General features: G+C 47.5%; 2 protein-coding genes across 3 annotated transcripts; one reads left to right on the top strand and one right to left on the bottom strand.

Moving 5' to 3' along the window:
• Positions 1 to 950: 950 nt before the first annotated feature.
• TRADD (TNFRSF1A associated via death domain) lies at positions 951 to 11,422 on the bottom strand. 2 transcript variants are annotated; one of them, XM_033157253.1, is made up of 5 exons: positions 11,221 to 11,422; positions 8,136 to 8,285; positions 5,549 to 5,829; positions 3,594 to 3,840; positions 951 to 2,417 (listed from the first exon to the last, which is right to left on the bottom strand). In XM_033157253.1, the coding sequence occupies exons 1-5, from the start codon at positions 11,405 to 11,407 to the stop codon at positions 2,110 to 2,112; spliced, it is 1,173 nt and encodes a 390-aa protein (XP_033013144.1). In that variant the 5' UTR covers positions 11,408 to 11,422; the 3' UTR covers positions 951 to 2,109. The 2 variants fall into 2 exon arrangements, with proteins under 2 accessions (XP_033013144.1, XP_033013145.1); XM_033157254.1 differs by having other exon boundaries at positions 8,136 to 8,281; positions 11,221 to 11,302.
• On the top strand, positions 11,393 to 18,633 carry FBXL8 (F-box and leucine rich repeat protein 8). Its single transcript, XM_033157255.1, has 4 exons — positions 11,393 to 11,506; positions 14,736 to 14,849; positions 15,895 to 16,105; positions 17,097 to 18,633. The coding sequence occupies exons 3-4, from the start codon at positions 15,942 to 15,944 to the stop codon at positions 18,076 to 18,078; spliced, it is 1,146 nt and encodes a 381-aa protein (XP_033013146.1). The 5' UTR covers positions 11,393 to 11,506; positions 14,736 to 14,849; positions 15,895 to 15,941; the 3' UTR covers positions 18,079 to 18,633.
• The last annotated feature ends 2,409 nt before the right edge of the window (positions 18,634 to 21,042 follow it).

The raw sequence follows: 21,042 nt of genomic DNA, 5'->3' as shown, positions 1-21,042 counted from the left end.
ACCACTTGTTTTTGTTGAGTTTATGTTTTGCGTATGTATTTGTAAAAAACTGAAGACGCCAGTAAATAAGGATAAAGATGACAGGTTTTTAAAATGACGTTTATACTCGTAGAGAAGGGCCAGTAGCAGGGGGGAAAGGTCCCTGGCATTGCCAGGGATGGCTGGGAAAGACTTTTGTCTGAAACTCTGGAGAACTTCTGCCAACTGATGGAGACAATCCTGATCTAAATGGACCAAGGTTCTGACTCAGTACAAGACATCTTCCCGTGTTCTGATTCACAGATTCAGGGCACTAACCATTCCTTCATTTGTGCGCTATACCAGATTGTGCCGAAAGCAGAATGGAATGTCAAGTGACTAGACCCAGACATTCTTAGCACCAGCAAGGTTGCTTTGTGCACCCTCGTATCTGCTCTTGGAACAGCTCCCTTTATGTGGCTACAGGTATTCATGAATCTCATACATTGTCCATTTTTTGACAATGATGCCCACACAAACAATGACACTTTCCCCTGTGCCAGTAAGATAGTACATGAAAAGTGGGCCACCAGATCTGAGGTTCCCTTCCCTTGCTCTAAGCAATTATTGGACTTGTTTGCACATAATGCTTTGTTTAAACCGTGCTTTCTTTAACAAACCAAGAGTTAACCACAAGTTATCCCACAGACAGTCACCATGGCTTGTTTTTCAAAAGCTTGGATTGTTTCCCAGCTGCTCTTGCCTTGTGCATTTGTAGCTTACTAAGTGTGATGGGGTGTTCAGACATACCATAGTTAAACAAGGGTGCTAGGTTCACACATAACACTAAGCCATAGTTAAAACAAACCAAGGTTCATAAGCCAACAATAAACCATGGCTTCAGACTGTGGTTTATTGGCAGTGAACAAACCATAGTTAAACTGGATGGCGATTTGGTCTGTGACCGTTTAATAAAATTTGATTTGAAACTGGATGGCAGGATTTATACATAATGCTATGCCATGATTTAATAAACTATTGGTTGATAAACAGTGGTTTAACATTACGTGTGAAACAGGTGTCTATAAATGTGGAGGATCCAAGGGAGATAGCTGTCATCATGAACCATGGACAGCTACCAACCCAGCCATGCCTCCTTTTCTGGGGGGGAAATGGTGCTAAAGCAGACACAGCCATAAGACTGAAAGCAAACGATGAGGCAAGAGAGAGCCCACCACAGTTCCTTCCTGGAAGAGAATCTGGGATACAATAATATCACTGAGGCGGATCCTCTGTGCAAGGAAACGCAGACAACGTGCTCCTGTAAGCAAGCATCGCAGCAGCACAGTTAGTATGACACTCAAGAATAACTCCATAAAAGGTGTAAAATGCTGGTGCAGTCTGTTCATGGAAACGCCACCTAGTGCTGGTTCACACATGCAGTTTCAACTCTGCTGACTGCAGCATCAAGTGGGGCTTGTAGGAATGAATAGGTCATTGCAGATCTAATACACTTTGCCAACCAAAAAAACCCATTTCCTAGCCCATTTCCAATAAGAGTCAGTTCACACATTCAACTGCATGCTAGATTAAGTTATGCCAATCATTTGCAACCCATTGTGTGAACTGGCTACACTGGAAAGTACCACTTTTTAAAGTTGACTTTGGACAATATGACTGTCTTAGCCAGATCATTAATCTGAGGATAGCTCGCTTTTGTATGCACATTTCCATACAACGTCATTATTTGATGCTACAGTCAGTAAGTGCTGAGAACTACCTTTACTCAGACACAGCCTAGCCAGTTATTTAGACCGTTCCTGAAAGCCACACATCTTTTCCTTTTCCTGCTATTACAATGCTAAGATACAGTATTCTGAAACCACTGAGGCCTTTGTCCAGATGCTACTGTAAGATAAAAGATGTTTCCCAAGACCATCCATATTTCAGCACTGAAGTAGTACACTGACTTTCAGCCTCAGTCCTGTGCTGGTTATTCTTGGGGCAGGTTCTGCCAGTGGCAAGGGCCACAACTGGTCTGGCATCAAATGGCTACAGTGCGGTCAAGAGGTGTAGAAAGGCACATGAGTGTGCAGCTTCACTGGCCCTGCAGCTTGTAGTCTCAAGTGAGGACTGCCCCCCCATGTCCTCTTACAACGTTTTGTCATTCTGGTGGAGACTCAGAAGCTCCTCAGCCAAGCTGATGAGGCCATTCTCCTCCAGGGCGGCGACCAGTCTTTGTATGGTGGCTCTCTTGCCTTCTGAGTCAATGAACCTGCGGAGAAGCTGGTACGCTTGCTCATAGAGGCCCTCCCGGTCGTACTCTATGGCCAAGTTGTCAATGACAGGATCCCGAAGGGCCCGGCAGTTGACTTGCAGGGACCGACCCACCTGCTTCCACTTCTTGGACACGAGTTTGGCAAACGTCTGGTGGTCGTCTGGAGAGATTTTTCTGTTGGCTTGGGAAGGAAACAACAAAAATCAAATCTTAACTCATCGGGGACATGTCGTTCAGTACAAAACAAAAAAATAGGGTTGTATCCAAATGAATGGATGGATGTTAGTCAATGGGTTCATTACTTTTAATGGGACTGCTCTAAATATGGAGAGCTCTGGATCCAACCCTCCCAATATGTGGGAGCAGGGGACACAACTCACTACCTGCTTGCCAGGACCAGCCCTGGACTGCATGACACTTCTGAGGGAGAGGAGGATGCTGGTGTTGACCCTACTACTGACCAATAAATCTCCCAAGACCACTGCCTGGGAAAATATCCCACTCAGAGAGACTGAAAGCTTGGAGAAACACAGTATGCCCTGACTGGCTTTCAATGGTGGCTGATGCTCATTGGGACTGTTGGGACAGAAAGTAGGGAGGTCAATAGTAGGCAGCGCTAGAACCAATGGCAGGCAGAGCCAACTAATCTGATATTTGTCTCAATCCTTCCTCCTGTGGTGTTTAGCAAGGGCAAAACTGAGACTCGGGAAGTCGAAGCTGGCAACTGAGGTCACTCTCTAGTACTGGTTGTAAGTCCGAGGGCAGGCAGGTGGAGACTGGCTGAGAGCAGGCCGGGGTTGGTTGGGAAGTGCCCCATTTGCCTTAGCAGAGCAGCCTCTGAGCCACCAAAATTACCACCAAGAGCAAGGCTGAATGGAAGCGATACCTGGGTGTGGTGTCCATCCAGCAGCACAACTCTCCTTAAGCCCTATCCATGAGGAGGGCACCTGACTCCTCAGCTGCTGTTCCAGAACAGGACCCCAATGAAAGCTCAGGGAAGGGTGAGGTAGCAACACCAACTCTTGAAGCTGCTCAGATGAAACCTAACCAGTGCTCAAACAACATCTAACCTTGCAAGCGCTCCTTGTGTGATTTCTGGCTGGACAACTCTCCTACTATCCCGACTCTTCTGATCTTTTTCTTCACCTTCAGAAACTTTACAATATGAAACTATAAACAGCAAACAGTCCTGCTGCAAAATAACACCACGTTTTCAGAGTTTTCCTTGAGATGACATAGACTAATTTGTCCAGTTCTCTCCTTTTAGTGCACACCTGTTTAATTTTTTTTATTATCTTGTAACCAGTTCTTATTCAAAGTGATTGAGTTCTCCCAATTTCCTCTTGGAAACACTTACCGAACTGCTGGCCCTGGAAAGTGAAGGTGTCTCCCTTTGGCAGAGACCCTGAGATCTCCACAGAACTGTAAGATGGAGGCGAAGAATTCAAAGATGGAGGCGAAGAATTCAAAGATGCAGGTGAAGAATTCAAAGATGCAGGAGAAGAATCCAAAGAAGGACCCCTGTTGTCATTCTTGTCCAGAAAGGAACAGTTCCTGAGAGATTCCTCCAGCTCTGTGATCTCTTCATCCCTGAGACGGTTAGGCTGAAATGGAGAACCAACGTAGTACAGTGGTTTTAGAATGCTGGGCTAGAACCTGGGAGACCAGGCCTCAAATCCCCACTTGGTGAGAAAGCTCACTGAGTGACCCTGGGCCAGTCACTGCCTCCCAACCTAGTCTACCTCATAGGGTTGTTGTGAGGATAAAATGGGGAGGGAGAGAGAACCAGTTACACTGACTTGAGCTCCCTGGAGGAAGGCAAGATATAAACATAATAAATACAATAAGTAACATACCAAAAAAGCACAAATCATCTGCCCCGTTAATTTTACCTGCAAACTAGCTGGTTCAGTAATAAGCCCTATTAAAAAATCAGCATCCATGATGTCTACTGTGTTAGATCCTAGATTCAGGTATGCTGCCAAATATATATATTTGGGCTGCTTACTGGGCTCTGGGAAGGTTGCGGGAGGGCCATGGGGTGCTCTCAGCACCAGCCTGTAACCTCCCCAAAGATTAGTAAGCAAGGAAAACCCACTGAGTGTGTGGGCAGAAAAAAGCAAATAAATGGAGAGCAGGGAACAGCGGGTTTTCCACAATCTTCGTTTATTTATTTCACCCCACCACCTGCATAAGGTTTCACTAGCGTATGTAAAGTGAGTGTGAGTTGTGGGCCAACTCAATTCCCTGAGAAGGTAAAACCATCAGGTCCAGTCGTGTCCGACTCTAGGGTTGCGGTGCTTATCTTGCTCTATAGGCCGAGGGAGCCGGCATTTGTCCGCAGACAGCTTCCGGGTCATGTGGCCAGCATGACAAAGCCACTTCTGGCGAACCAGAGCAGTGCACGGAAATGCCATTTACCTTCCCACCGGAGCGGTACCTATTTATCTACTTGCACTTTGACGTGCTTTCAAACTGCTAGGTGGGCAGGAGCTGGGACCGAGCGATGGGAGTTCACCCCGTGGCAGGGATTCGAACCACAGACCTTCTGATCAGCAAGCCCTAGACTCTGTGGTTTAACCCGGTAAGTTGTCACTTAAATAATAATAATAATAATTTTAGTCCTATTTGTGAAAAAACAGAGTTCAAAGTGGATGAGCAATGCCTGCTGAGATCCATGAAGAATTGCAGGGCTTGTGAGGTGGGAAAAGATGGGGCTTTCATGCCCCACATTGTCCCTTGCCTTTCTTCAGAAAGAACCATAAACATATTGTGTCAGAGAAAAGTGGGCACATTGCCCAAGCTGTATAATCCAGCTTTCCTTGACGCAAAACTCAGACGGTTTGCATGAATTTTCCTCTTAATTCTCTAACTTGGATGCTAAATAGCAGGAGTTGGGAAGCTCTGGCCGGCAGACCAAACTGGGTGCAGCACAAGTCCCAATGGGGTCCACAAGACTGCTTCTCCCAAAGCATTCCCACCCGTCCCACACGGGACGTCATTCATGATGCCCTGTGTTCAGCCTTTTGATGAGCACAGGCCTGGCCTCGCCCCTTGCTCTGAGGTTCCCAAGTGCCCAGCTGGCTCTCAGGTTCTTGGGAAAGCTCTGGACAAGAGCCTTTGTTTGGTGGGTAAGTCAATCCACCCGTCATGTATTGGACATCAAAACAATGTCAGGTGATTGGCTGGTGGGCTGTCCCGCACACCTGTCGAAGTTGGCCCGCAGGGACAAGTAACAATCCGGCTCACCCAAAGGTTCCAGGCTCCTGCTATATAGCCACCCACGCAGCCCAGCATTTCTTTCGCTCGCACCTTTTCATGGTAGATGCACTCAAGGCACCGCTCCTCCTCCCGGATCATGGCGTCCAGCTTCTCAGCGCCAGTTTTCAGCTCCATCTGGACAGGGACTAAGGTGGACATGGACAAGGAAAGTTTGAGGTGATTCTGGAGGGAGTCTTGGAGGTGTCCCTCGCGATAGCTTTGCAGGAATCTCCGACAGTTATCTTGCTTGGAGAATTTGAGCTGGATTATCAGGTGAGGGTCGCTGCAATGGACCTTCAGCACGTCTACCCCGTTGAGGCTACCCGTTGAATCTGGGGAAGAGAGATGGGAGGAAAGTTAGCGGTGGCTGTCAGGTTTTCCACTTAGCAAACATAAGAAGCCACTTTATTCTGAGTCTGACCATTGGGTTATCAAGCTCAGTAACTTCTACACTGAATGGCAGATTCTGCAGATAATATATTTTTCAGTCAGGGGATAAATTACCGGTAAATAAGTTTTGCATAATCTTCCAAAATGCAAAAAACAAACATTTACACACTGAGTGAGAAAAATAGCATATTTACAAGAAGATCTAAAGTGATGCTGCAAGCTACATTGCAGGCAGACACTTCTCTATGTTCTACTTATTATTATCTTTATGACTAAAGTCACAAAGGAGAGGACTTTGACCGCCTTGGCCTGTAAATTCTACAGGTTGGGAAAGAGACTTCCCTGGAGAGTTCCAATGAGCGGAAATCTCTTAGCAAACAGTGCAGAAGACAAGTTGCTGCGTTCTAGAACAGAAGGGTGGTGTGCAATATTTTGGCGGAGCATCTGATTTGAATGCAGAAGGTCCCAGGAAGGGCTAGAGAAGACCTGTGCCTGAAGCCCCGGAGAACTGCTGCTTGTCTGTGTAGACCAGGGGTTGTCAACCTGGTCCCTACTGCCCACTAGTGGGCGTTTCAGGATTCTAGGTGGGCGGTAGGGGGCTCTACGGCAGTGTTTTTCAACCACTGTTCCGCGGCACACTAGTGTGCCGCGAGATGTTGCCTGGTGTTCCGTGGGAAAACATGGGCAGGCGGTTGCGGCACTGGCGGGAGGTGGCGACGCTGCTGCTAGCGGCAGGTGGGCTGGGCGCGTCTCCCCCTCGGCCCACGGCGGCGGCGGGCGCCTTTGACTATGAGCTGCTCCTCCTGCGGCGGAGCCCGCGGAGCGCCTTCCTGCCCAGTGCTCACGTCTTCGCGGGCGGCGTGGCGGACGCGGCCGACTTCTCGTCCGACTGGCTGCAGCTGCTGGCAGGCGGGCCGCGCTGCGGACTGGGCTCAGTGCGGGGCGAGTGCCCGAGGGCGCCGCTCTTCGCTGCTGAGCGCCCGGAGCTGGGCTCGCCGCTGCCGGGAGACGTGGCCTTCCGCCTCTGCGCCATCCGCGAGGCCTTCGAAGAAGCCGGAGTCCTCTTGGTACTGCCCGGGCCGGTGGCTGATGCCGCCGCCGCCGCTACCACCGCGGGCCCGGCCCGCCTGCTGCCAGCCGAGCACCTCCCGCCGTCCTCGGGACTGGCTGAGTGGCGGCTGCGGGTGCAGCGGCAGCCCGGCAGCTTCTTGCAGCTGTGCCGACACCTGAGCTGCGTGCCCAACATCTGGGCACTGCGCGAGTGGAGCAACTGGCTGACCCCCGTGCGCCGTGCGGGGCGAGGCGGCCGCCGCTACGACACCGCCTCCTACCTCTGCTGCCTACCTAGCATTGGGGCATCTGCTGCTACCAATGCTATTTTTCTAGAAAAAGAGGTGCTGGAGCCTGGAACTCATCACGGACGCCTTCCCTCGTTCTCTTATAATGGCGAAGGCGCCCACCTGAGAGGTGCCAGAACTGAGTTCCTGTGGCTGGGGGGAGAGTCCTGACTAGTACTATAGTTGTTATTTATTATTATTAGCCTGGTGGGGCCGGGGCAAGGTGCGCCATCTTCACATGCTCAATTCAGACATGAGAAGAATTATCATTTTTATTATTACTACTACTACTATTATTGTTATCTAATGGTGGTGTGCCTCGTGATTTTTTTCATGAAACAAGTGTGCCTTTGCCCAAAAAAGGTTGAAAAACACTGCTCTACGGCACAAGCTGAATCCTCCTTCCATTGAGCACTGATGGGCGGTGAGGAAATTTTACCATCAAGAAAGATGCATTAGTGGGCGGTAGGTATAAAAAGGTTGACTACCTCTGGTGTAGACAATACTAAGCTAGGCGGTCCAATGGTCTGACTCGGTATAAGATGGTTTCTTAGGCTCCCGTTCAAACCAGGACTGGAATCTCCCTTTATCTTTAGGGCCAATGTTGTAGCTCAGAAGCAGAGCACCTACTTGGCATGCAGAACGTCCTGGGTTCTATCTCTAGCGTCTCCAAGTAGGGCTGGGAGTGTCCCACGTCTGGGACCCTGGAGAGCTGTTGCCAGTCAGAGTAGTCAGTACTGAGCTTGATGAGCCCAGTGGTCTGACTCACCAGCTTGCAAAGGTTTGGACTTGTGGGAAGCTTAAGTTCCAAGAGCAGCTCAGACGTAAGCATGCTGAGTGACAACAGGCAAATGATGCCGTCCTCAATGAGTTTCCGGCTTGGGGTGCTAACGGCAACACAGAATACATACCCGCTAGTGCCAGCTTGAGCGCTTTGAACACGCAGGGCTTCTGCTTTGGGTCTCCATACATCACAGGAAGGAGGACCTTTTCCGATGTTGACTGCACAAACAGGTAGGCGCTTCCCACCCAAACATCAGAGACGTCTCCCATCTTTCTGTCTCCAAAAGGAAACAAAAGAATTCATTAACTTTTTTTATTTAACAAGATTTATATAGCACTCAATCCACAAAGATCGCTACATAAAATAATATAAGCTATTCATATAAAAATCAAACTTTTAAAACAAATGGACGTGAGATTCATACTAGGGGTCAAATCCTGACTCGGTCATAAACCTCACTGGGTGACCTAGGGCCAGTTATCATCTATTAGCCTAACCTACCTCACAGGGTTGTTGTAATAAATAAATAAGGAAAACCTTTGAGGAGTCCAGTGCCATCACACAATTATTTTAAGGGTGGCCTCTTGGTCTTGTGCGAATACCTTCTCCTTTGCGTTCCACCTGCTTTAGCAAACAATCAGATCTGCATTATTTTAAACCATTCTGACTTATTGATTTTAGCTTGCCCTAGTATCTTTTTTTTTCCTGATATTGCACCGCCACCTGGAAGAAGGCTTCATAATCTATGCAACCTGTTACCCTCCCAATCATGGAACAGGATATACTTGTCAGAATGTCTAAATTCTGGGTGATCAAGGAATGGGAGAAGAGAGGAAGCACTTGGGGCCAGTCTATCACACCGTTCTCTCCATACTGATGAAGTGGATTTTACAAATGCATTAGGTATAGCCTTTATTTTGGCCTAGGACACATGGAGAAAGGGAAGTGGCAATAATTTTAATCAGTTGTCTCAACTGTAAAGCTGCATGGTATAATTTTAAATCAGGTGTTCCAAGGCCAACTTTCCATCTGGATCTATATAGAGTTTTAAGTGTCACCTGACTTTGTTTTACTCTTGTGATAAACCCATTAAGTAATATTCTACTATTGGGTGAAATGTCCTTGTGGAATGCTAATAGGAATGGTTTGAAACAGAAATTAAAATCGCCACAATTCTGATGGGCTGTTTATTCATCCTGATTTGTTAACACAAAGCCTGCTGGGAAGTTATGCAACACTGGCATTCATTCATTCATTCATTTTGGGTTGTAGGAAAGTTGGACAACATTGCATCAAGCAAAGGCTATCCCATGGTGCATTTCCCTGTCACTTTCCTTACTACAAAAAGTCCAAATTCATTTTGAAGCGAGTTCATGTTATCTATTTTAGAAAAATATTATCAACCACTTCAATTGCCCAATCAATCTCTAAGCAGTGTACAGGTATAGCATACATTCCGGAAGCTATTGTGCTAACACCCAACTCATGCTCGAGCCCATCATTTAATGTTGATTTTAATTTATCCATTCATAGTCTGGTTATTCTGAACTTTCATATTCCAAAGCCTGAAACAGTCTTCCCCAAGCTGGTGCTCTCCATTTGTTTTGAACTACAACTCCCATCATTCCTGACCATTGACCATGCTGGCTGAGGCTGATGAGAACTGTAAAGTGGGAAGTGGGGTAGGAAGATCTGGAGGGCATCAAGCTGGGGAAAGCCTGGCCTAAAATATAATACTAGTCAACTTCTGCTTTTGCCATAAACTTATTAAAACTAGTATCAGGCCCTCTCAGAGGTCCTGGACAACCTTTGAGGCCCATCTAGCTATAATAAAAATTAACAATAACACATGAAAACAAAAATAAGCATCCCAAAAAGTGTGAGAGGTTTGTTTATAGAATCAGTTGTTCTGAGAGGCCAAGTTCAGCACCATCTGACCTTGTGTCATCAACACCAACATCACATTTCTTGTTTGCTCAAATTTGCACCTCTAAACAGACAGATTGTGCCACATTTTGGTCAGGTGCACATAAAAACAAGTCTTGAAATGTATCAAATGCTAAATAAATAACTGGGAAAATAATGCTGACCAGACTTGCAGGGTTGTTGTAAAAAAGCAGTGAGATACTGTACACTCTGAACAAAGTTCTATATACCTGCTAAAGAATACTGTACTTCGAAGTGGTGGCATTGATTTTTATTGCCAAAGCAAAACGAACACTTCTCCGTTTCTCTTTTCCATGTTTTTACCGATCAGGGCAAACCTGACCTGCTTTGATGAGTCTGTTTATTCCGGATTAAGTAATCCAAAACAGACACACATCCGCCCCCAGTTTTTGTAAACCGAAGTCTCTAAAACGGGTAGGTTCCTCGCGGGTCCCTGGAAGTACGGGAATATCCCACTTTTTCCTCTCTTGAACCCTCTCAAAATCCTTTTGTTAGAAAAGCGAGATCCCCATCTGCACAAGATCCGTAGGAATGTCAGGTCCGATCCATCCCTCGGGCCGCGCAAGAGAGCAAAACATGTCCGAGCCCAGTTCCTGGAACGAAGCCGCTTCCCGGAACGCACGGAACCGAAACTGGCCTCTTTGGCCTTGGCAAATGAAAACGGATTAATTTGCGCGTCGCTCCCCTCCCCACCCGCGCCTTTCTGAACTTGGAGGGAGAGCCTCGCTTCGCCTCCCCACTTTTTAAAATTGGCCACTTTAAACTTGGGGAAAACTCCTTGCCACCCACTTTCTCCGTAGCGAAATCCCCGCGCTAGGCAGCGGGAGGCACGGAACGATTTGGGCCAACGGAGGGCTCCCGATCGCTACCTCGGATCGAGTTGTCAGCAGCCGGCGCCTGCGATATCGGCCACCCGCTTCCCAAGGCGGAGAGCGACCATTACCTCTTTCCTTTGCCGGATCCTGGCCGGTCCTCCTCCTCCTCCCCGCGCGCAAACAGAGCGAGCTACAGCGCACGTCTTCCGCCTTTGCGCATTAGCCGCTCGGAAAGAGCAAAAAGGCACTTTGCACTGTCCGGATCATGTGGCTATTAAAGGGAAATGACCCGATCCCTAAGCAATGACACCCCCCCATATGCCAGTCACGCCCCCCCCACCCCCATATGCTCTCTCCAACCCACAAGACCACCCCCCGGAATCTCAAGCTTGCAAAGAATTCACAGATTGTTTTTGCAGTTCGGGGATCTGGGGAAAGCCTAATTCCAACCTGGTGGAGTTTTTGCTTTTTCCTTTTTGGCAGTTTTCTCCCCGGAGAAGAATGAACTACAGTCTCTCCCCCTCCAAGCGTGGTTTGCGAGAGGCAACGGTGACCGGCTGGCGGACCTGCCAGTCCAAATCGAGCTCCGCTTCCCATTGGGCTGCTTGTTTGGAAGGTACCGAAGGATCCGCCCCATTATTATGTACCAGGAAGTTCAGGCTGCCAATCAGTGGACGCCCCAAAACGTGGCCTTGACAGGAGAGGCCGCGTGGGGGCTGGGCTCGTCTGAAATCAGGTAAGGAACGGGGCGGGGCAGGAATTCAGTTTGGCCTTGGCTGCAGCTCGCAGCTCTGACCAAGGTGCTGTTTGATCGCCTTGTTTTCTGAAGGGAAAAGGAGGGAAGAGCGCCGTGTCTCAGAGCATCAGCAGAGTGCATATGCTGGCATAGATTAATTCCACTCCTGGTAGGAGAAGAGCATATCTCTCAGCGCCCTTGGGAAGATTTGCTAGCTGAAAGCTGCTCCAAGGCAGAGAGGGGACTGCAGAGACTATAATGGCTGGCTGCACTCCTAAGGGAAAGTCTGCCTTGCAGAAAAGTTTGAGAGAGGGGGAGGGTTGGATTTTTGATTTCTTAATAGTGGGTGGGTTGCCTTTATAAGCGATGTTCCTTTAGGAACTGCACTGCCTCTCTGCATCCTTGCTTCTGCAGTTCTATGATACCTACTGAACCTCTATTTTTATTTGTAGTGGTTAACGTGCTTTGCTAGTGTTGTGCCTGGGAGACCAGGGTTGTTGCTGTTGCTGTTGTTACTCATTTCTATACCACTTTATATTTTTAAGGGGGGGGGGGAATCTAAAAGTGGTTTCACAAACACATTAAAACGTCAAATAAAACAATCCAGAATAAAACATTACTGATGAAATACAAATACAGTGTAAAGTATACATTCAAAGCAACACAAGAGAAAACATTACTAAAGGAAGCCAAATAATAATAATTTAATAATAATATTTTATTACTTATACCCTGCCCATTCAGCCGGGCCTCCCCAGCCACCCTGGGCGGCTTCCAACAGGATATTAAAAACACAAGAAAACATCAAACATTAGAAATTTCCCTAAACAGGTCTGCCTTCAGGTGTCTTCTACAAGTCAGGTAGTTGTTTATTTCCTTGACATCTGATGGGAGGGCATTCCACAGGGCGGGCGCCACCACCGAGAAGACCCTCTGCCTGGTTCCCTGTAACCACATATCTCACAGTGGGGGAGCCGCCAGAAGGCCCTCAGAGCTGGACCTCAGGGTCCGGGCTGAATGGTGGGGGTGGAGACGCTCTTTCAGGTATACTGGGCTGAGGCCGTTTAGGGCTTGTAAAACATTTTCATATCCCTGCATTGGGATGGTTAAGGAGTACAGTGGTACCTAGGGTTAAGGAGTGCAGTGGTACCTCAGGTTACAGATGCTTCAGGTTACATACTCCGCTAACCCAGAAATAATGCTTCAGGTTAAGAACTTTGCTTCGGGATAAGAACAGAAATCGTGCTCTGGCGGCGCAGTGGCAGCGGGAGGCCCCATTAGCTAAAGTGGTGCTTCAGGTTAAGAACAGTTTCAGGTTAAGAACGGACCTCCAGAACGAATTAATTTCTTAACCAGAGGTACCACCAGAGGTTAGGGCAGGGTCTGCAGGTAAAATTTGGTCTGCCACCTCCCCATTTGGCCTGTGAGGCCATTTCAGGTAAGACATGCCCACTTTCCCACTCCTGTTATCATATATGTCAGGTGTGGGCCAGCTAAGGCAGGGCTTGGCCCAAAGGGACTTTCCAGGCACTGCCTACTGTAAGTGCCTCCACATCCTCCTGCACAACACTTCCCAAGAGCACCTGGCAACCAGCGGGTTGTCAGGTGCTTGGAAAGCGCTGTGCAAAGTGCTCTGCAAGCTGTTTGTGGCACCTGGGAAGCACTGAGCACATCCAATCCCTGCTCAGCCATGACGCTCATTGGGTTCCCTTGGGCACCAGTCACTGCCTCTCAGCCTCACCTACCTCACAGGGTTGTTGTGAGGATAAAATGGAGAGAGGGGAGACCCTGGAGCTCTGCGGAGAAAAGTAATAAGTAAATAAATAAGAATGATTGAACAGAGAGGCAGCAATGCTCTTTCTTTTTAAGAAAGAATTCCCCTTCAAGAGCCACTGGGAACTTCTAGCTTCTCATGGAAAGAACAACGTAAACTGTTTATTCTCCCCTCCTCAACCTGGGGTTTGCTTTTAAGTTATTTTATTTCACAATTCTGTCTCTCCCTTGCTGAGTCACCGACAAGGAATTCTTGGGCAGAGGCAGCAGAAGTACCTTGACCCATCATGAGCTTTACCTTGGGGTGGGAGAAAGCCGCTCCTTTCTCAACAGTGGTAAAATTAACTGTCTGGGGCGGGTGGGTGTTGGGGGAGGGATGCAAGTGTAAATGTGCAGTGGGAAATTTAGATTTCTCCATGTTTGTTTTGGACACTTTTTGTTTCATCCAGTTGTTGTGCCATATGCTTATCTTTTCATAGGCAAAGTCATCTTGTCTTTTTAATCAGTGAGCAAAAAGATGCTACGATTACTAAGAGCCAGCATGGGTTTCTCAAAATCAAGTCAGGCTAGATGAATCTCATTTCTTTTTCTGATAAGAGTTACAAACTGGGTGGGTCAGGGGAATGTGGTGGGCGTGGCGTATTTTGATTTCACTAAGGCCTTACACGAAGTCCCCCATGAAGTTCTTGCAGAGAAGCTGGTAAATTGTGGCCCAGAGGATGCTACTGTTAGCTGGATTTGTAGCCGGTTGACTTACTGAACCTAACAAGGGCTCACTAATAGTTCCTGCCTTCTGAGGTGTTCAACCTATCACTCTCAGCTTTGTGTTGTCTGCAAAGGTGATCAAGATTCACCCCAGCCCTTTATAGAAGTCAGGGAAGAGAACCTTTTTCAGCTGAGAACCTCAGGCATGGGGGCGGGGTGTCGCTACATAGTGGGTTGCTGCTGGCAAACCGCGAGCAAGCCGCGGAGCGAGGCTTTTTACTGGGTGGTGGGACAACGGTGGCCCTCCCCCCCCCCCCCGCATCCCAGGCCTACAGCGAGCCTTTTTGCCAGGAGAGCTTTCCCGGCGGCCCGGACAGGCCGTCATGGCCGTCGCTCGCTGTAGGCTAGGGGGTCGCAGGTGGCATACCAAGTGTCACCCCCCAAGGTGGCACACGAGGCGGCCTGCCCCCATCACACCCCCTTGCTCCGCCCCTGCCCCTCCCCCTGCGCACATTGACTTGCTAGATCCGCCCCCCTTTCCAACTTTTAACACAGCACGTGAATGAGGCCTCTTTTTTTATATGAGGAGTGGCAAAAACGGTGGGGCAAGGAGTGTTAAAAATCAGTCACGACTTCCTTTTGCGTAAGCCCCCCCCCTTGTTTTAAAAAACAACAACCTTGTACTGAATACAAGGAAGTGACTTCATGGTTTCGGAAAGCAAACAGAGTTTATGAGGGCTTCCTGTTGCAGACGCCTTCAGTGTGACCTCTGAGAGAGTGACTGATCTCTTTGTGCCTGGGAGGAAAGGAGAGAGCACATGGTGGCCTGAGCAGGCAGAAGAGGAAAGCACATCCAGGGGCTCCTTCGATCACTGCACTCCGCAAGTAAGGGCTTCCTGAAGATACCATCTTATCAGGAGGTCTGTTCTACACAGTACTACCGGTATGTAGGAAGTGAGCCTTTAGTGTTGTAGCACCTGCCCTTGGAATGCCATCCCATTAAATATTAGGCAACATCTCTGTTGTCTTTTCAGCAGCTCCTGAAGACCAGCTTCTTTCAATGAGCCTTTTAAAGCAGGGATATTTCCCAGTCTGTGTCTGTCCTGGACTTGTGCTTGCTGCCCTGGGCCCCTTTGGGAGGAAGGGCCAGATATAAATTAGTAAAGAAATAAGTAAGAAAAACAAAACAAGGTAATTTGCAACAATTATCATTCCAAATGAGATCAGATTCAAGTCCTGATGAGACTACTTAACTCATTGGCATTTATTTCTGCATTCAAAGCATCTGCCCTCCCACTGAGCTGTGGAGCAGGCCACCCAGTGTTGAGCATTCATGTTTTGAATTTCGGTGGGTTCAGCCTTTCCTTCTGAATTTAATCTCGCCTCCATCTAGGATAGCTGCAGGTATAACCTGCAGCAAAAGCCTAACAACAACTGCTGGTGGCTTCCTTTAGGATTTGGCATAAAACACTGAATAGGGAACTCTTGTGGATATTCGTATGATTCCTCCTGCCTGACGTCTTACTGAATGATGTCATTGATTCTCTATCTGCCTCCAAGGCTTAGTGCATACAATCAGGTTGCCGACTGACGGAGTAACTTTGCCCTCTTGATATTCACACCTTGACATGTTCTTGTGAAGAGTGTCCACGTTGTAAGTTCATAAGTTATTGCATGAAATGTTTTACCTGACGACCTATGTGTAGCCCCTTTTCACAAGACTAATTTGCCTACTCAGAGTCATGTCCATTAACTTCAGTGGGTCTGAGAAGGATTGGGTACCACCCTTTGGCATTTTTCACCTTGGGAATAATGCATTGTTTATTGTGGTGTTTTCCTGGGCTACTTCACGTTATTTCTGCTTGTTTCATAGACTGATGTCTGTTTGTCTTGGGTGCATTTGTTTTCCAGCAAAGAAAGCTACATTCCCAGATTTGCAACCAGCTGCCCCAGGAGAATGCCGGTGCTGGCCCCAGACGCTTGGAGCTACATCCCTGAAGAAATCCTGGCCAATATATTTTACTACTTGCCTCTTAAAGATCGGCACACAGTATTCCGCGTGTGCCGGCCCTGGGCTGCGGCAGTTTCTACCAGCTCCGTCTGGAGTTTTACAGAGGTCAGGTAAGAAGGGAGAGCTTAAAGTGCAGCCTCTGTTTGAAGGTCTCCTGTGAAGGAGAGGCCACCACCTCCCGAGGAAGCCTATCAAGTGCCTCTTCCCGTTTGGAAGTTTATCCTGTTGTGCTGCAATTGGTTCTAGTGGAGCAGAAGTAGCCTACAGTGTCAGATCTTTATCACCTCACCCCAAGAGGCCAGTTTTCAAGTGATGGGTGTGGAGAACAACCCACTTGTCCATGTTTAATGGCATCTTGACATCAAATGATTGGCAGGTGGGTTGTCCTATCCGTATGCAGACATTGGCCCAAGGCGATGGAGTGGGTGGGACCTGCTGCCCAAGCAAGATTGAACTCCCTCGTCAACTCAGTCTTGCTTCTTGCAAGGTTTGAGCTCGCTAGCCAGTTCTCAGCAGAGAGCTGGGGCCACGTGAGGCTTTATGTAGGCCGACAAGGCTTCTACTGCAGCCACCCCTTGCCCTCCTTGAGGAGCTGGTTGTGCTGGCTTAAAGGTTCCTTGGCCAGTTCCATAGGTGCTGACTTCTGCAATACGGGAAGGATGGGGGCCTTGTCCATACAGTCCTGAGGAAGTTGGGACAGCTACAGCCTCAGGTTTGGAAAGCCCGGGGGGCGGGTATCCCTGAGGTTCTTCCACCCCACCTCCAGCCGCCCCACTGACCGGAGACTGAAAAGTTTGAGGAATTCTGAAAATCCATATGAGAGCCTATATCAATGAGCGCATTCCTGATAATTTGGATCACTATGAGTTTCTATTGAATTGCATTAATGCTGTGATGAATTTGGGATTTTTTTAATTTTAGTTTTTGCTTTATATGCTACTTGCTTTTGAAATTATTCTAGTGATTGTCATGTTTGTTAGTTTTTAAAGCTATTGTTTTTCTTGTGAGCTGCTTTGAGCTCAACATTCGTTGTTGGAAAAGCAGGATACAAATATTGAATTGGTTTTTTTAAAAAAAAATCCCTGATCATTTTTTGTCCAGTTGCAGCACAGAGGATGAAGATGGCGAAGGCACTTTGCAGAGCTTGCACCAGTTTCTGAGCCACATCAAGCACCTGAAGATAGCCTTTGATCAGTCTCAGGAGGAAACCCGGAAGAACGTCACTCAGATTTTGGACATGCTGGCCAAGCAGAACCACAAGCTGCAGGCTCTGTGCATTGTGTGCAAAGGAGAAAACCCTTTTTTCTATTCCGGCCAAGACATCATGCAGAGCATCCAGAGAATCTGCCAGAGCCAGAACAAGATCAACCTTCAGCTTATCGATTTCCGGCAAATGCCTTTCACTCTGGACGACGGGATGATTCAGCTGATCGCATCCAGCAGTCCAAATCTGCATACCCTGTTCATCAACAACCGTACCCTGGTTTGCAACGTCAAGCCAGAGACGATATGTGAGGTTCTGAGGGCTTGTCCTAAATTATCTACCCTGGGGGTCTACTATGCCAGCCTGTCTGAGGGTGTTTTCCAGGAACTGGTAAAGTCAAATCGAGTGACTTTCAAGTGCCTGGTTATTTTCTGCGAGCGCCTGGACAAGTACATCCCTGTCATCCCAGAAGAGCTTTGGGCTATGGTTAGTGAGAGATATCCACAGCTGCAGGTGGAGATGGAGTTCGACCACACAGTCCCTGCGTGGAAGATCCCTCGGATTCTAAAGCCCAATATTCCCGTAACCAGTTTGCAGCTTAACACTTACACGTACATGGTAAACCAGATTCGGTTTGCCACCAGCAACTACAGCAAGACTCTGGAAAGGCTGGTCATCCGCACCACGCCATCTGATGACCTCAACTCCTCGCTAACAGATCTGGCCAAAAAGTGTGTGCATCTGAAAGAGGTCCACTGTTACTGTGTGGTTAGCCCGGCAGTGGTACAGGCCTTTCTTTCACACTGCAAGGGTTTGAGAAGGTACACTCTAAAGGTCGCCACGGGCCACAGCACTTGGAAGCCAACAATAATCCAGTGATTTTCCACCTGCAGTCAAGGCACATTCTCACCTATCCTCTTGGACAGTAGCTGTTTGAGCCTTTGGTAGTGTCTGGGGTGTACATTTCAGTACTGTCTGCACCACTGAGGCTGCAATCCTAGCCCTGCTTACCTCTGAGTAAACCCCGCTTACTAACTCCAGAGTTGGCGTGGTTAGGATTGTGGTGCAATTCCATTTCCTCTCACTTTGTTGCTAAATTTACTGCTGGAGTAGGCAACTGCTGTTCCAGAACGCAGGAGTCAGGTGGGTAAATGCAGAATCCAAATAGAATTACACACTTACTTCTCAGCTGATATGGGTAAGATTGTGCTGCACGTGCTACCGTATTCAGTTGGGCTTACTCCCAGGTAAGTATGGTTAGGACTGCAGCCTAAGTCCCATTACCTATTAGTATGAACATATCACAGTCTTTGCCCTAGAAATAGGTGAACAATGTTTACAAACAGTGGCATATATTTTTCAGATTCTTGTAAAATCATAGCACTTTAAATCTGTGATATGATCATAATTCACAATAAATATTTGTATACGAAATACAGTGTTTTATTTGTTGTTGTTGTTTAGTCGTTCAGTCGTGTCCGACTCTTCGTGACCCCATGGACCAGAGCACGCCAGGCACTCCTGACTTCCACTGTCTCCCGCAGTTTGGTCAAACTCATGTTAGTAGCTTCGAGAACACTGTCCAACCATCTCGTCCTCTGTCGTCCCCTTCTCCTTGTGCCCTCCATCTTTCCCAACATCAAGGTCTTTTCCAGGGAGTCTTCTCTTCTCATGAGGTGGCCAAAGTACTGGAGCCTCAACTTCAGGATCTGTCCTTCCAGTGAGCACTCAGGGCTGGTTTCCTTAAGAATGGATAGGTGTTTTATAGTTCTGCTTAATAATATTCATATGGGGAGTTTTGTCAGAAACATGACTATCGTGGAGCTTGGGCCCCCTCTCTCAAGTTCAAATCCTCTTCATCGGGGTGGTGTCAGGGAAGGACGCAGGATCAGAAATTATTAATTATTATTTTTATTCAATTTATATACCGTCCTTTATCGAAAGATCCCTGGGCAGTGTACAACATTAAGAGCACATTTTATGGAGCATCATCATAAAAGCACAATACAAAACACAATGACAGGCAGCATAATGATAAAACAATCGTAACAACAGCCCCACCCCTTTAACAGGCCATAGATTATTTAATGGCCAAATGCCTGGATAAAGAGGAATGTTACTGCCTGGTGGCCTAAAGACATGTAATGATGGTGCAAGAGGAGCTTGTTCTTGGTTTGTAAGCTGGACTCAGTTCCCATCAGCCTTTGTAAGCATGACTCGTGGCCAGGGATGATGGGAGTTGGAGTGGAGTCCAGCACCCTGGGGGCGGGGAGGGGCACAAGTGCCCAAGTGGTCTAAACTAAACTAAAAAGCTTCTAAATTAAAACAGGGGGGGGGACATTGGAGGCATGCAATAATGGTGTAAAGCAGCCATCTCCAAACTCGGCCCTCCAGATGTTTTGAGACTACAATTCCCATCATCCCTGACCACTGTTCCTGTTAGCTAGGGGTGATGGCAGTTGTAGTCCCAAAACATCTGGAGGGCCGAGTTGGCACAAGGGGGCGCTGCAGCCTAACAAAGGAGGATTAAAGCATCCTTCAAAGCCAAGCTCACATTCTCCTGTTGCCCCCATGATGAGTCAGGCTTCCTTACCCCTAACTGAGGCAGCAAGTCTTGGGAACATCACCCCCACCTGATGCAAGCAAGGAGCTGGGGGCTTGTGCTCAATATAGTTAATCATCACATATGCGAGGTGCCATCAGTCCTTTGAATAAAACAGCAAATATTATCAAGAAGAGCTACTTCTATGTAAGCCACACCAGGCTTATTTATTCCCCTGGTAGGCAGAAATAGAACCTCCCTGGCCAGGAGCAATGTATTTAAACTATCATAGATAATATCCATCATCCAAACATCCAGAGTTTTCTTTAAGTAAAAAATAAGAATTTCTCCTGCAAAGTGCAAGCTCCTGTTGTACAGAGAAAAAGACTTTGGGTTGGGGAAGAACACAACAGGACATGTTTCTGAGAAGAGACAGAGCGAATCGTTGCAATGTGCTCTGCACTTGGCTGCCCTTGGAGACAACTCACAAAGTCTTAACTGGCCCAAAATGCAGCGGCCGGATTATTGGCTGGGTTTGCCTTGGGACGTGTATAATCTCTTGCTCCAAAACAGCTGCACTGGCTGTCAATTTGTTTCTACGCAGAAGTAAGCTCCACTGAGTTCCATGGGGTTTACTCTCAAGTAAGTGTCTACTGGACTAATAAAAATTGGCTCTGCATCTATTTTCTTCTGAATGCTAAAAATGTGTTTCGCTTTTGCGATTGCAGCGCTAAATGTCCCGCCCCTCAACAATGATTGCAGAGCCTCCAAGCAGTGCCGGATTTACGTATAAACTAAACAAGCTATAGTTAAGGGCTCCACTCTCTTGGGGGCCGCAAAAAAAACAAAGAAAAAAACACCTGGATGTACATTTCCAAAATATAAGATAAAAAACAAAATAAAACCTACGTACAGCGACAGTGTTTTGTGTTGTGTAGGCTCCTATGATGTAGGTAATTGTATTTCAGTTCAACAATTACTTTGATAAAATACATATTTTGTTATGTGCAAATGGTTTTAGATACCTATTAGGTCCATAAATTACCATATGGCATATATGCAACACAGAAAACGACAATTTGTTGTCGACAAAGGACATCTGGACATATAAAGGGCCCCATTACCTTAAGTAGCTTATGGTTTCATCAAACCTAAATCCGGCCCTGCCGTCAAGTACAGCTGGAGCCGCCCCCACCACCCTTTTCTGAAGTGGGCACAGAACAAATTACAGCATCTGACCCAAGTTTGCTTTGTTTCTTTTCTTTCGTCCTTTCGGCGTAGCGACTCCTAGCGGTCAATTC

Source organism: Lacerta agilis, chromosome 8 (assembly GCF_009819535.1).
Source record: "Lacerta agilis isolate rLacAgi1 chromosome 8, rLacAgi1.pri, whole genome shotgun sequence".
Classification (NCBI taxonomy): domain Eukaryota; kingdom Metazoa; phylum Chordata; class Lepidosauria; order Squamata; family Lacertidae; genus Lacerta; species Lacerta agilis.
The sequence above is the reverse complement of the archived record's forward strand: the minus strand, read 5'-3'. Positions and strand labels throughout refer to the sequence as shown.